The sequence below is a fragment of the Pogoniulus pusillus genome, chromosome 2 (assembly GCF_015220805.1).
Source record: "Pogoniulus pusillus isolate bPogPus1 chromosome 2, bPogPus1.pri, whole genome shotgun sequence".
Taxonomy (NCBI): domain Eukaryota; kingdom Metazoa; phylum Chordata; class Aves; order Piciformes; family Lybiidae; genus Pogoniulus; species Pogoniulus pusillus.
The window spans coordinates 43,922,234-43,935,583 of NC_087265.1; the positions used below are offsets into that span (position 1 = coordinate 43,922,234).

Genomic DNA, 13,350 nt, shown 5'->3' on the forward strand with positions numbered 1-13,350 from the left:
GCTTCTTTCTTTTTGCAAAGTGACTGATTTTAAAGTGACACTGTAGAAACCATGGTTATCATTTTCTGAATACCAGAGCTTTAAGGGAAAAAAAAAGTCCTCCAGCCAGAATCTCTTCTTAGAGGCTCATAGTTTGTCTCTTTATTGACAGTTAAGGCTTATGCTTGAAAAAAATGTAACTGAATAGATTTGTTAAAAATTAAATTAGAAACCTTTCTATTTTTATCAGGCTATTTGCATGAATTCCTTTTTTTCAATTAATAAAGCTAAAATAAGGTAGAGAGGCTGAGGATTATGAATATCTTTAACGTTGCTAGGAGGCATTTACAGTGTCATTCCTTTGAACTTGATGTCTACAGGAGACTTGAGCACTTTTTTCTTTGCAGGAAAGCTTTCCTGCTTAGTTTCAGTAGATTAAAATCCTGCATATCTTTAATTCTTGGGTTTATGTTGAGGCATTAGGCAGAAATGAATCTATAGTCCTTTTATAACTGTATTAACTGAAAGCAAGTAGTTTAACATAGAATACACTAATTTAAAGTACTTTCTAAAAAATATTTTGCATGTGAGCATTATTAGAAGATCTGATGCTTTAGTGTTAGCAGTGTTTTTAACTGGCCAGTGTCTGTATGTGCAAGAGCATGCAGACAGAAAGCACAGAATATAATACAGATTTTGCTGTCTCTAGATTGTTGCACTGAGTTCTACTCTGACAGGCAAGATCCACTTATTACAGCTTTTGATACCCATCATTAAATTTCTCTTCAGTTTTCATTCCTCTCACCCTCCTGATACCAGTTGTATTTATAATCCAGTAGTATATATAGTTCTGCATGTGAATGGATTTTTAGAGAGGAGGGCTAGAAGTATTATTTTCTCTTGTTTGGTGAAGCAAAAGCTATTTTCTTATTGTCCTGCAGGGACCTGTTAAGAGAGACAGGGACCTGGTAAGAGAGACAAGGACTTGCTGGAAAGAGTTCAGCAGAGAACCATGAGAATAACTGGGGCACTTGAGCATCTTCCTGCAAAGAGAGACTGAGAGAGCTGGGGCTATTTAGTCTGGAGAAGACTGAGAGGAGATCTCTCATCTATGTGCACCAATATCTGAGGGGTGGGTGTCAAGTGGATGGGGCCAATCTCTTTTCATTGGTCCACAGCAATAAGACAAGGAGCAACAGCTACAAACTGGAACATAGGAGGTTACATTTTAACTTGAGGAGGCACTTCATTACAGTGAGGGTGATGGAGCACTGGATTAGGCTGCCCAGAGAGGTTGTGGAATCTCCTTCTCTGGAGACTTTCAAAACCTGCCTGGATGCATTCCTGTGAAAACTACTCTAGGTGATCCTGCCTTGGCAGGGGGGTTGGACTCGATGATCTTGCGAGATCCCTTTCAACCTCAAAAGCTCTGTGATTCTCAACTGGCACATGGGACCCAAATTTCATAGTCCAATTAGTGTCAGGAAGAACCTTCAGTCCTTTATCATTTCCACATCCCATCCATAAAAATAAGCTGAAATAATTGAAATGATCTGTGCCTCATAAAAGTTTTCTAAACGTCTTTCCTCAGGGGCTAAGTAGCATAGTATAGGGGCTAGGGAGCAGGTAATAAAACAGTCAGATTAAACAAATGAAGTACTTTTGCAACTGTATCATGTGGTGCTGGTGTTGTTTAAAAGAATAAATGGGCTCAGAACCAGACTAGAAGACTTTTCTAAAGAAGAGTACATTGATCACTGTTAAACACACCGGAGTTAGAGTCCCTGGTTGGGGATCCTTCCAACACTGATAGAAGGCTGGAGGCTCCTGTACAGGAAGGATCAAGGTGTACACCTTGTTTTTTGTGTTATCTAATAAATATACCTGCAAAATTGCCTCTTATGTACTCACTCTTCTTGGAGTGCTACTGAAGAAATGATAGAATATGAATATACTCTGGTAATGGGAAGAACTGGCTTGGCTTGTTGACATGGACGTGCTGAGGTGAGTTCAAGTGCCTGTTATCTTTATACTGCAAACTACCTAAGGTATAATCCTTCTTTTTCATAAGTGTTTGTACAGTGAAAGGCATAAAGAGTCCTTGATCAACTACTGAGTCTGCAGATGCTGTGTACTACTAAATATCTCATAATATGTAATTGGGTGATAATTCAGTCACAGAAATCCTATACTTCCCTATTAATGTTTTAATTCTGTTTCTCTGACACTACAGCTCTTCAGGTTCAGGTTGTCCCTTGACTAGTCACCTATCCACGTATCAATCTGTAGAGACATGCAGGTACAGAAGATGTTCTGTTTCAAGCTCTTGAAGGCTGAAGATAAATCTTGTACTGCTTTCTATAATGCCTGTTTATTTTTATGTGGTCTGGTGTTTGGGTGTTTTGGGTTTTTTAATCTGAATAGTTTGTATTGAATACAATGGAGTTTACAGAATGTAGACAGACTGAAAGTTAAATATTCTGTCTCAAGGTACATGAAATGTAGCATAATTTTATCAGACTGTTTTTCTTTATGTTTTAAATATTCATTTGTCTATGATAATCACTAGAGAAGTCCTACTTTCCAGCATCACAGGAGCATGGTACAATACTAAGCAAAAGTTCTTTTCCTCAACTATGGATTTTACTTCTTCCTTCATTAGTGTGGGGAAACAGAGAAGGAATTTCTAGAGGTTCAGCTTCCCCTCCCTGAGCATTCCAAAACCTCAGGCTGTTTGACATGTAATTAAGCTAAGCAAAATTCTGACATCAAACTGTATGGAGGATTGGTCCTCCGGGATTCTTCTATCTGCAAGGCCACCGGAGTGGTCTGTTCTGTTAGGGGCCTGGATGAGAACAAAGTGTACCTTTTATTGGAAGGAAGAAAGAGCTAAAAGAGAGCTGGTCACTTATTTTTCTTTTTGTAAAACTTCTGTGTAAAAGGAGTTTGTACTGTGCAGTTTGTTTGCACTTGTTATTTTTTTTTTTGTTAAAAACCTGCAAATGTACTATAAGTGGAACTGCTCAGTTGAAAAAATATTGCCTCAAAGAATGCTACTCTTCTAAAACCACAAAAAAAAATCTGTTGAGATGATTCCTGAAGTGTAAAGTAGTTGCAGCAGCATAAGTTTCATTTTGAGCAGCCAGTTTAGGTGGTACAATCTACCCTGGGCTTAATACATTCTTTATTAGTTCAAATGAAATTTAACTGTTAAAGTAGTGTTATCTGTTCTTAAAGGAATTGTAAGCATGAGGAAGAAAGGAGGAATGAGTGATTTGGGCCTATTTTGTATAGTCAGAACAAACAGTCCTGCTGCTCTTATAATGTGGATGGCCAATGTAATTCAAAAGATTTGTAGACAAGAGTTAAAAGTGTGAGGGGCTTCAAGGTTGAATGGACAGGTAGAAAATGCATGAAAAGAGTTAGAAAAGACTGGAACTGTTCAGAGAGGATCTGAAAGGAGTCTGAAGCAATACAAAAAGTGGCAGAGAATAAGGCAGTGTTGGTTTCCATTAAAAGCCAAACATAACGTTCTGTTTTTAATACAAAAGGGCTGAATTTAAGCTTTTGTTCTCAAAGTATTTCTGCACAAACCTTTTGGGGCAAATGAAGCAGAGCGGATGGATGTTGGGAGGGTGTAATGGGCTGCCTTCCTGTTGAAGACTGTAGCTTTATGGGTTAAACCAGTGTGCTGTGAAATGCCTGAAGCTATTAACCTCTTTTCTGCTGGAGTTCCAGAAGACTTGATGTGACTTTGTGTAACATTCATTAATGGTGTGAAGGTTGACTACCATCCTCTAGCGGCAGTAGGGTTTGTCATTGCTGTAGTTTAGCTTTAGGGTACTCCACTGCTATGCAATTGGACAAAACTTGTCTTGGAGTACATAAGGTAATTAATTGTATTCAATAACACTTGTATTGTGCTATTTCCTTTGGGAAGAGATATATTAAGAGAGAAAAGCAGGGAAGGGTAAGCTGGGCAAACCCCTAGTCTTTCATTAGTTAGGTTAGTGTCTTATTCAATCTTGGCTCTAAGTAAGTCACTACTATGTTGCTTTATTCCAGTGTAAATTGACTGTCTTTATGCACATAGGTTACCCAGAGACAGCAATGTTAGCTTTCTTGGTTTTACTTGAGCAAATTTTGAACCTTAAACATCCAGTCAAGAGTCTCTTATAAGATAATCCCAGTCACAGAGAGCCACAGAAAGTCTAGGGACAAAGATAAGTAGGTATAGCAACAAATATAGAAATAGTGTTTTGAGCTATATTTTTTCCAATTCTTCTGATTTTCAGTTTGCATTTAAGTAAATTAATTAAATTTCAGCTTGCATTTGATTAATTAATTAATTAAATGTGTTACATATTTCTTTGTTTGTTTTCTTCATGTTTTCCTGAATATTGAGCAGTTAAAACAGATCTTACAATTCAAAATTATTTTTGTTAATGCTCAGAGATTCTTCTTTATATATGTCTTAGTGTGATTCATAAGGTCTGCAGTGCGTTTTCAGTCTGTAATTTAGTACAGAGGAAAGACTAAGACTGAGTTACAGTAAAAGTAGTGCAACACTGAAAAAGCACACACACTTTTTTTTCTGAATTTGGAACTTGCAAAAGTCATCTAGATAATTTTCTGTTAGCAAATTTTCAGCATGGTAGTGAAGACTAAGTGTTTAGCCTCTTGTTTCCAATCTCAGTAGTTATTTTCACGAGGAATTTTGCTAACAGGAGTCTGCTTGCCTGAAAGAGGTGTCTGATTTTATCAGCATATGTCAGAATAAGTCAGAATGTATATGGAAATTAGCTCATTAGTAGTAATTTTTGGTAATGTTTGACTAATTAATGAGCTGCCTTGCCATTTAAAGAAAAACACTTAGTGAAAACAAAACCTTTCAAATAACTACTAGTTACAGAATCATCAAATCAACTAGGTTGGAAGAGACCTCCAAGCTCATCCAGTCCAACCTATCTAGCAATAAACAAGTGGATATCCCTTGTCTACCGACAGTCCCTACCCTTGGTGAAACCCAAGGTGAAAGTTCATGTTGCATAGCATGGGACAATGGAAATATTCCTTTAGGTGTCCACGTGCTTCCTCTGTGGATTATTGCTAGTCAGCGTTGAATAATGCCTGCAACATTTGAACTTAAATTAGTACTGTTTTTATCACAATTCTTAGTGACTAAATCACAGTTCTTCAAATTTCAGAAGTTGCCCGTACTTAAGTTTTGAGAGAATGCTCTTTATTGCTGTCTCTAGTGACAAGCCTGGTTATTGCTGAAGTGGTTACTTTTATTTTTGGGGTATTTATAGCAGTAATTTTCTAACCATGCATTTTCCCCCTGATTACTTTCTCCTTTATCAAAGTTAGAATTGGTTTTGTTTACAGTTGGAACACAAGCCTTGGTGATAGGTGCCCTTGAATACTGCAAATACCTTTTACTTCTTCCATATTAGTTGCTTTCAAAGATTGCCTTTTTAACAAATAAACACAAGTATCTACTGTGTAATATCCTTTGTTCTAAAGATAGTTTAAAACAGTGAAAAATGAAGCATCAGTCTTTCATATTTTTAATGTGTTTCGGAGCTCTTTGCCTTTGGTTATAAGCAAGCATGCAGGATTACATTTGCAAAGCCTAATGCCATAATTAAATGAATTATAACAGGTCTGCTGGAGAATTGTATAAATGGATGTTGACACAGAGCTTACTGTATGTAGGTGTGAGCAACTTGAAGCTGTAATTCTGCAAAATATTAGAGTGTAGGAGAACTGCTTGGTTTGCAAGTTTTCTCTTGACATTCAGTTACATTTCCTATGCTTTCTAAAAGGTTTCTCAGTGTTATCTCCTCATTTTTATCACTATAAGGGTATGTTTAACTGTAGTAACTTAATACAAGATAGGCAAATTAGCACTGTTGAACATAGTGCTTGGAACTTTTTTGACTATCATTAAGAAATAATGTACAAACTGCTCATATTGCTTGGTTATAAGCATATGTTTTATTGGAAGTTCTAATCAAGCACATGCAGGTTTAATTCTGTATTGTAACTTCTTCTTAAGTGGTTATGAATATTCCAGTGATTTTCAACAACAGGAATACACTAAATATACAAGCAGATGTATTGTTTGCTTTGTATAGTAATTCCAACTGATAAATTATGGTTTATGTGCTATGCTTATTAGAGATTTAACCGCTAATCTTATATGGAAACGTTGCTTTGTAGGGCAAAAGCCTTCAGTGAGAAGGCCTGAGATTCCAGAATGAACTTGTACATTCCTTCAGGGCATTTTTGAAAGGGAGGTTGTTGTGTTTTAAAGGTAGTTGATAAGAAACCTGCACCACCAACCCCAGACCTGCACCACCAACCACCATCGTGCATTAGTCTATAGAAGGTATTTGGGTGAACATACTCCTGTACCACTCCGTACCACCATTTATCCAAGTGAATTTTTTGACCATTTGCAGGATACATTATAAATCAGGATGTCACTACCAGACAATCAGATTTGAACATTCCTTGCATAAAGTAGCTTGCCTATATCCCTTAGGAACAGATCACTTAACTGTGTTTACTTGACAGTGATGATATGCCTGGTTTTACATGGAAGTTAGAGTAGTGTCTTATTTATGTCATCATGAATTCAGAAAGTGGATGGTTGTGCTTTGTGAGACTATCTTCTCTGGACAAGTCAGTCAGAATAAATTAAATATCGACTTTTATCATATGGCAATTAATTAAATCAGGGAACAGGATTGTTTTCTTCAGCATTGGCTTTTGCTACTGCATCATTTTTTTCCAGTCTTTTCTTCTCTGAGGCGCTGACAAGAAATTAACATGAAACAGTTTTATTGCATCTATTTGTGGCTCATTGTTTCAGGAATCTATAAAACTGTTCACTCTTTTTTTTTTTTTTACAAGGCTGCAGTCACAACAAAAGGCCACAAACAGTGCATTTTATCTTTTCCACTGGATTGGAGATTTCATTGGTCAACTCTAATAAAGGCTTGATCCAGCTGCATTTACACCTGAGAATGAATGATTCTTTATCAGGTCTTAATCCTTCGTAGATCAAGCAGGAGGGAGTGACAGCAGGGTATCTTTTGATCAGCCATAAATGTCTGAAAGTCTAATTTATTTTAAAACATTTGCTATTCAAATGTTGCCTGAAGATATGCTCTCCTGGACTTCAGAGGAAAGATTTTAAATCTTATGACATTGCTTAAAAAACAACCCAAAACTTTGGTCATTCTACACTTTGAAGCAGTCCCTGCTGAAAGAAGATTTCAACATCAGCTAAGGGAATTATTAGTATTCTTCTGAAACCCTTAGCATCTCTGAAGAAGTGTTTAGTATGGTTAACCCTGTGAAATAATGTGGGGAATTCTGTCCTACCTTTAAGTCTATGCTGCGTCTGCATTTAAAATGGATATGTTAGTGCTAAGTAGGTTTCTGTAGTGTAGGTGTTCCTCTGAGACTTCTTTGTGGTTCCCCCCTCCCTTTCTTTAATTTGTTTGTATCATATACAATTATTAAAATTAGGGGAATTTTCCATCAATTTAGCTGGGAAATGTCCCATAAGATTTAGAGCTGGTTCTCTTCTTTTCTTTTTCCCTTCTCTCTCGCTTTCCCTCTTCTCTCTCGCTTTCCCTCTTCTCTCTCGCTTTCCCTCTTCTCTCTCGCTTTCCCTTCTCCCTCTCGCTTTCCCTTCTCCCTCTCGCTTTCCCTTCTCCCTCTCGCTTTCCCTTCTCCCTCTCGCTTTCCCTTCTCCCTCTCGCTTTCCCTTCTCCCTCTCGCTTTCCCTTCTCCCTCTCGCTTTCCCTTCTCCCTCTCGCTTTCCCTTCTCCCTCTCGCTTTCCCTTCTCCCTTTCTCCTGCCGTGTGCATAGAGATATTTTTTATGTAGATATTATTTTCTCTCCTTTTCTTTATGTGCCTCCAAGTGATGAATAGACTACAGTTGTTTGACAGGAATGCCCTCCACTGTCTGTTTTGGTGTGCTGGTCGTGCTAACCTTCTTGTTATGCTGCTTTACCACAGGATGTGAGCGGGGGCAGTTTCGCTGTGGAAACGGTCGCTGTATTCCTGCAGACTGGAGGTGTGATGGGGCTAAAGACTGCTCGGATGACACAGATGAAGTTGGCTGTCGTAAGTGAACCAACAATAGAGCAACTTTTTGGTAATGTAACAAATACTTAGATCCCAGTGTTCTCAACTGTTTCTGTGGTATAAGAACGAATATTGGAAGAGGAAAAAAAATGGTTGTTTTGAGATGATTGCCAAATCTGCTTAAGAGTCATATTTCTTGATTCCATTGGCTTGGCATTCAGAAAATCAAGTATTGCAAGACTTCTAGCTTTGTGATCTCTTATCAGATCTGAGTGTCCAATAATGCAGTTTCATTTGGTGACTAATATTCCAAGTAGATGTAGAAAAGGATTCTATTCTGTTATTGCAGCAATCCTGAATATTAGATGTACTTACAGCTGCCACCACCATCACTTCACCTGATCTAAAAGATCCTACACAACAAACAAGCTGTACCTACTGCACTTTGAGTCTTCATTTGTTGTCTGAAGTTAGTTGTGTTATCCTCGGTGCTGACAGGTTAGGGACAACAATTGCATTCAGATGACCTGTAATTTCCATGCACAAAGATTCTCCCAAGCTGAATCCTAAAGAGTTGTGAAAAATAAGAAATTCCTTTGACAATTTGTTTTCAGGATTGTTTGCTCTTTACCTTCTTGGTTCTAGTCTTCTTTGAGGTCTTGTGAGTTGGTGCAGTTATCAGCCTGCCTATGAGCTGTGCCAGTTTTTGTTCCTCAGCTGATGGGCAGTCAGAAAGACTAATTTATTTTGGTTCATTTCACACTGAATTCTTTGTTTCTTGATCAGTATAATAATTGAAGGTCACTCACACAGCTTGGCAGTCTGATACGTTGCTTAGCACTCCAGTTAGCTCTGAAAACCAGTGCAGTTCTGATTGAAGAATACCTTGAACTGGCAAAACAAAATGATGTTGTCCTATAACTTGCTATTTCAGCTTAGTCTGAAATGCAAGTGGAAAGAAGTGATTAGTGTTTGAACAAGGAGTGGGTAAAATTCACATTGGGTTTGTGAAAGATTAAGAGATCAGCTGACACTGCATTTGTCATTGTCATAAGCATGAAATTGAGTTCTCATTTTTGTACATGTGATTAATTAAGAAAACAGAAATAAAACTTTTCAAGTTTTTTTCCTTTTCCCTTCAGTTAGTTATGCTTTTAAAAGCAGTATATTAATGTGCTATATGTAGTGGGGCATGTAAGTTCCTAGCAAGATAGTTTAAAACTGTTTAAAAGTGGCCTAAAGTTAAAATGACATTACAAGATTATTCTTTGTTTATGGTATGTGATTGATTTTTCTTTCCCTTATTACCTCATGCAATTTTCTACTTCTCAACTCTGAATCTACAAAGTGATTTAATTTTCATCCTTGATGCTTTGTTTACATTAGTAGTTGTGCCTGCAGATAATTTCATAGGCCCAAAGTGTTTCTAATTGACTTCAACTGCAAAAACACGATTCTGAGAAAAAAATAAGTAAGACCAGAGTCCTGTCTACTGGACTGTGTTGTGCTAGTGAGTCCTCCCAGGAGTAACAACTAGGGGTGGAGTAAGCTGCTTGACAGTTTCAAACATTTATTTTGGTCTTTCTCTCTAATGGCCATTTGAAAAGTAAGGAGTTGAGCTAGGACAACAATGTTCAGATTGCTCTGATGTGACCCTCACCTTGTCTTCCTGAATTCAGAGAAGAGTCACAAGCTTATTCTGGAAGACCTTTTTTCTACCAGGGATAGAGCACTTGAAGTGACGTTTGAACAGTTAAACAGACCCCTGTGAGACTAGAGAAACTGTTAGGATTCTTAAGTGGAAAAACTCAGAGGTGTTGCCAAGAGTGTTGTTCAGAGCCTTCATCTTTCGCTGTCACTTGCCTTCTAGAGCAGCCCATGTCTCCAGGGGAGAATACCAAACTCCCATGCAGGAGTTTTGCCTTTAAGCATCCTTCTGGCCCACTTTCTCCCTCCTGTCTGTCCATTTCTCTGGTTTGTCAAATGCTTGATGTGTTTAATGGAAGTTACAGTCAATAGACACTTGAAACTGAAGGCTTCCTTGGCCTTGTTTAATTGTTCTCTTTGAAAGTGCTTTCCCAGACATCTGTGAAATAACTATTTTTTTCATTGCTAGCACAACCTACCTGTGAGGGAAATCAGTTTCAGTGTCAGTCGGATGGCGAATGTATCCCACGTTCATGGGTTTGTGATGATGAGGAAGACTGTGATGATGGCTCAGATGAGCATCAACAATGTCGTAAGTATTTGAGTTCTAATGGTATATCAGCTGTGTGAGATAAGGTAATTTGCATAGCAGCATACAGAACATACAGAAGCAAGCCTGCTGGAAGGAAAGCTTTTACCAGAGATGCAATTAATTTACCTAAGAAGAAGAGAGAGTCTTAATTTAGCTGTAGTGGAATCAAAGTGGAATTGCACGGCTTTATGTGGTTACTTTTCACTGACACAGCTGTCATGAACTGAGACATAATCATTCTTGATCCTCTATTAGTTATGAATATAAAATACTCCAGAGGCCCTGGCTGTATTAGAAATCAATGCCTTACCTCCAGTTCTGCTCTGTTTACATTGTGGCATTCTAACTGACCGAAGACCTTACAGTTACTGACAGATTTTGACCCAGTAAAGAGAGAAAACTTTGAAACAGTGGGAGCTGCTAATGTAATCTTTCAGGCAGAACAGCTATAGGGAGGTAATTTCTAACCCAAAGTTCATCCCCTTCTGTGAGAAAAATGGTGACCTTGCAGGCTACAGAAAGCCTCATAGAGCTATGTTGTCGGCCGTGTACTTACCAGGTACTCTGTAGTCTCCTTGAGTACACAAAGGTACAGAAAGAGAACATTTTATACTAGTATTTGTGAGAAGAATGGAGTGAAAAGGAAGAGGGAAAATACCTTTCTGCATAACAAAGTCTTGATTGATGGAAAAGACTGACTGAGTTCCTGTTTCTTGCAGCGGGAAGAACATGCACAAGCCAGCAGTTCACTTGCTCAAATGGGCAGTGCATCCCAAGCGCATATTGGTGTGATCGAGTAAAGGACTGCACTGATGGAACAGATGAAAGAGCCTGCCGTGAGTCTTAACTCTTAGCACTAGATTTGGTTTCATCTCCTCTCATCTCCTGGTGGCATTTTAATAAATTTGTAAGATTAAAGGGCCAGGTGATGGACAGGATGACCACAATGTGCTTCTTGTTACGAGAGTGTAATTTCAGATTCTTCTGTATATTAGAGCTGATATTCTGATACAGATCCATTATTGCAGAACTCAAATGTGGTGTGCTAACATAGGATCAGGGCTCTGAGGTGGCCTTCTTGTGGCCTTCCAGTATCTGAAGCTGGGCTACAAAAAGCTGGGGCCTACAAAAAAGCTGAGGAGGGACTTTTTAGACTATCAGGGAGTGACAGACTAGGGGGAATGGAGCGAAGATGGAGGTAGGGAGATTCAGACTGGACATGAGAAGAAAGTTGTTCAGCATGAGAATGGTGAGAGCCTGGAATGGGTTGCCCAGGTAGGTGATTGAGCTCCCATCCCTGGAGGTACTGAAGGCTCTGGCCAGCCTGCTCTAGGGTAGGGTGTCCCTGCCCACGGCAGGGGAGTTTGAACTAGATGATCCTTTTGGTCCCTGCCAACCTTGAGTGATTCTATGATTCTTGTTTGTCACTGTCCAAAAGATAATTGCTATTGCACTGGAAAAAAGCAACAGTGCTTAAATGGGTTAAAGCTTTGGGAGACTCAGAGCTAACTGCCAATTTTTTTTCATACTATTTTTGCATGCTCCTTATGAAATCAGTGATAACTGTAACCTGTTTAGAAATGCAGAATTTAGCCCTGAATCACTTCTTGGAGAGACATTGTCCCTTTCAAAAGCATTTGTATTCTAGACTGCAGAGATGAAGTGGCACTGAGTCATGTTGTATTCACGTAAGTAGTTCATATTCTGCCAACAAAATGCAGATGGACAGGTAGTTTTTTTTCAGAGTTGAGGCTGCCTGACTGGTGAGGCAGCATTCCTAAATCCTGGTCTAGGCTGAATATTGTTGAAAAGGACAGCTGGCCACAGAATAGTAGCCATATTTTTCATAGATGTTTTTGCCTAATACAGTCACAACAATGTCTAGCAGTATTTCTTTTCACTGTTATTGTTAAGGAAACACTTGTGAGGGATGTGTAACATATAAGCTGCTATTCCAACTTTTAGAACTTAGTGTGTCTTTAGGAAAAAGACATAGTTGTAAATTTTCTTCACAACCAAACCTGGGGCAGGAGCTGGGAAAGAGGTTAGGGTGCTAAGATATGGATAAAGAAGCAAGCAAGGAAATATTGTTACAAGTAGCACTTTAGAGGAAAAAAGAGCATGTGTGCATGCTGTCTAAAGGAAAACTAACATATTACATGGTCAGACAGCTGCCTGTGTATTTCATTCTTGACTCACAAGTGGTTAAAATATACGCTCTGTAGAATGAAAGGTGATTTAGAATTATATAGCATTCTGCAATAAAAGCTTGCCAAGACAGCCAGCTTGGAGCTTTTCCACATGATAGACCTATAGCCAATTCCAAAGTCACCTGCATAACTAGCTAAAGGCCAGGGACCCAAATACTCCATCTTATTGCTGGAAGAATCTCTTCTGTAGTTTTCCATTTTTTCTCTTCAAGTTTAGAGGTAGAAAAGAGACTGGTAATTTACTTTAGCAAATCTGTAACACGTAAAAAAACGTCCTGACAGAAATAATTGTTTGAAAAATGCAATATCTGTGAATAAAAAAGGAGGAGCTGCTTGGCACTTCTGATACATCTGTGAGTAGTCACTGAATACAGGTGGCACAGCCAGGTGAAATGCTGTGGTTATTATAAATGCAATAAATGTGTGGCAAAATGGAAGAGGAGTCCTAAATGTGATACTTACAATTCTCCCTTCAGACTAGAAGTCACTGTGATGTTTGAAAATTGTAGTACATATTTTATTTCATGTTTAATATTCTAAACTAAGTGCATTGGAAAAAGGCAGTTTGGAAAGGGGCCTCTAGATGCCTCTAACAGTAGCACTTTACTGCTGCATAAGAAACTCAGCCAGTGCTGCACCAGCCGGAGTGCCCTGTGATTGCTGGGAAGGCAGCAGAGATTTAGCCCCAGGGAGAGGGACTGCCTCGTATCAATCAACAGCCTCTACTCTGGTTTATTAGAATATGTGTTGACAGTCTCTCTAAGACAGAAAAATGACTGTGACTTGGAACGTTGAAAGTTGGAGTGTCAGCCTA

The 13,350-nt window shown here is 38.6% G+C and overlaps 1 protein-coding gene across 1 annotated transcript in view; it reads left to right on the forward strand.

Moving 5' to 3' along the window:
- LRP2 (LDL receptor related protein 2) overlaps positions 1-13,350 on the forward strand; it is a 140,800-nt gene that overhangs the window by 13,259 nt on the left and 114,191 nt on the right. Inside the window, exons 2-4 of the mRNA XM_064166097.1 lie at positions 8,019-8,126; positions 10,204-10,326; positions 11,046-11,162. Coding sequence (XP_064022167.1) covers positions 8,019-8,126; positions 10,204-10,326; positions 11,046-11,162 — 348 coding nt within the window. The remainder of the gene's footprint in view (positions 1-8,018; positions 8,127-10,203; positions 10,327-11,045; positions 11,163-13,350) is intronic.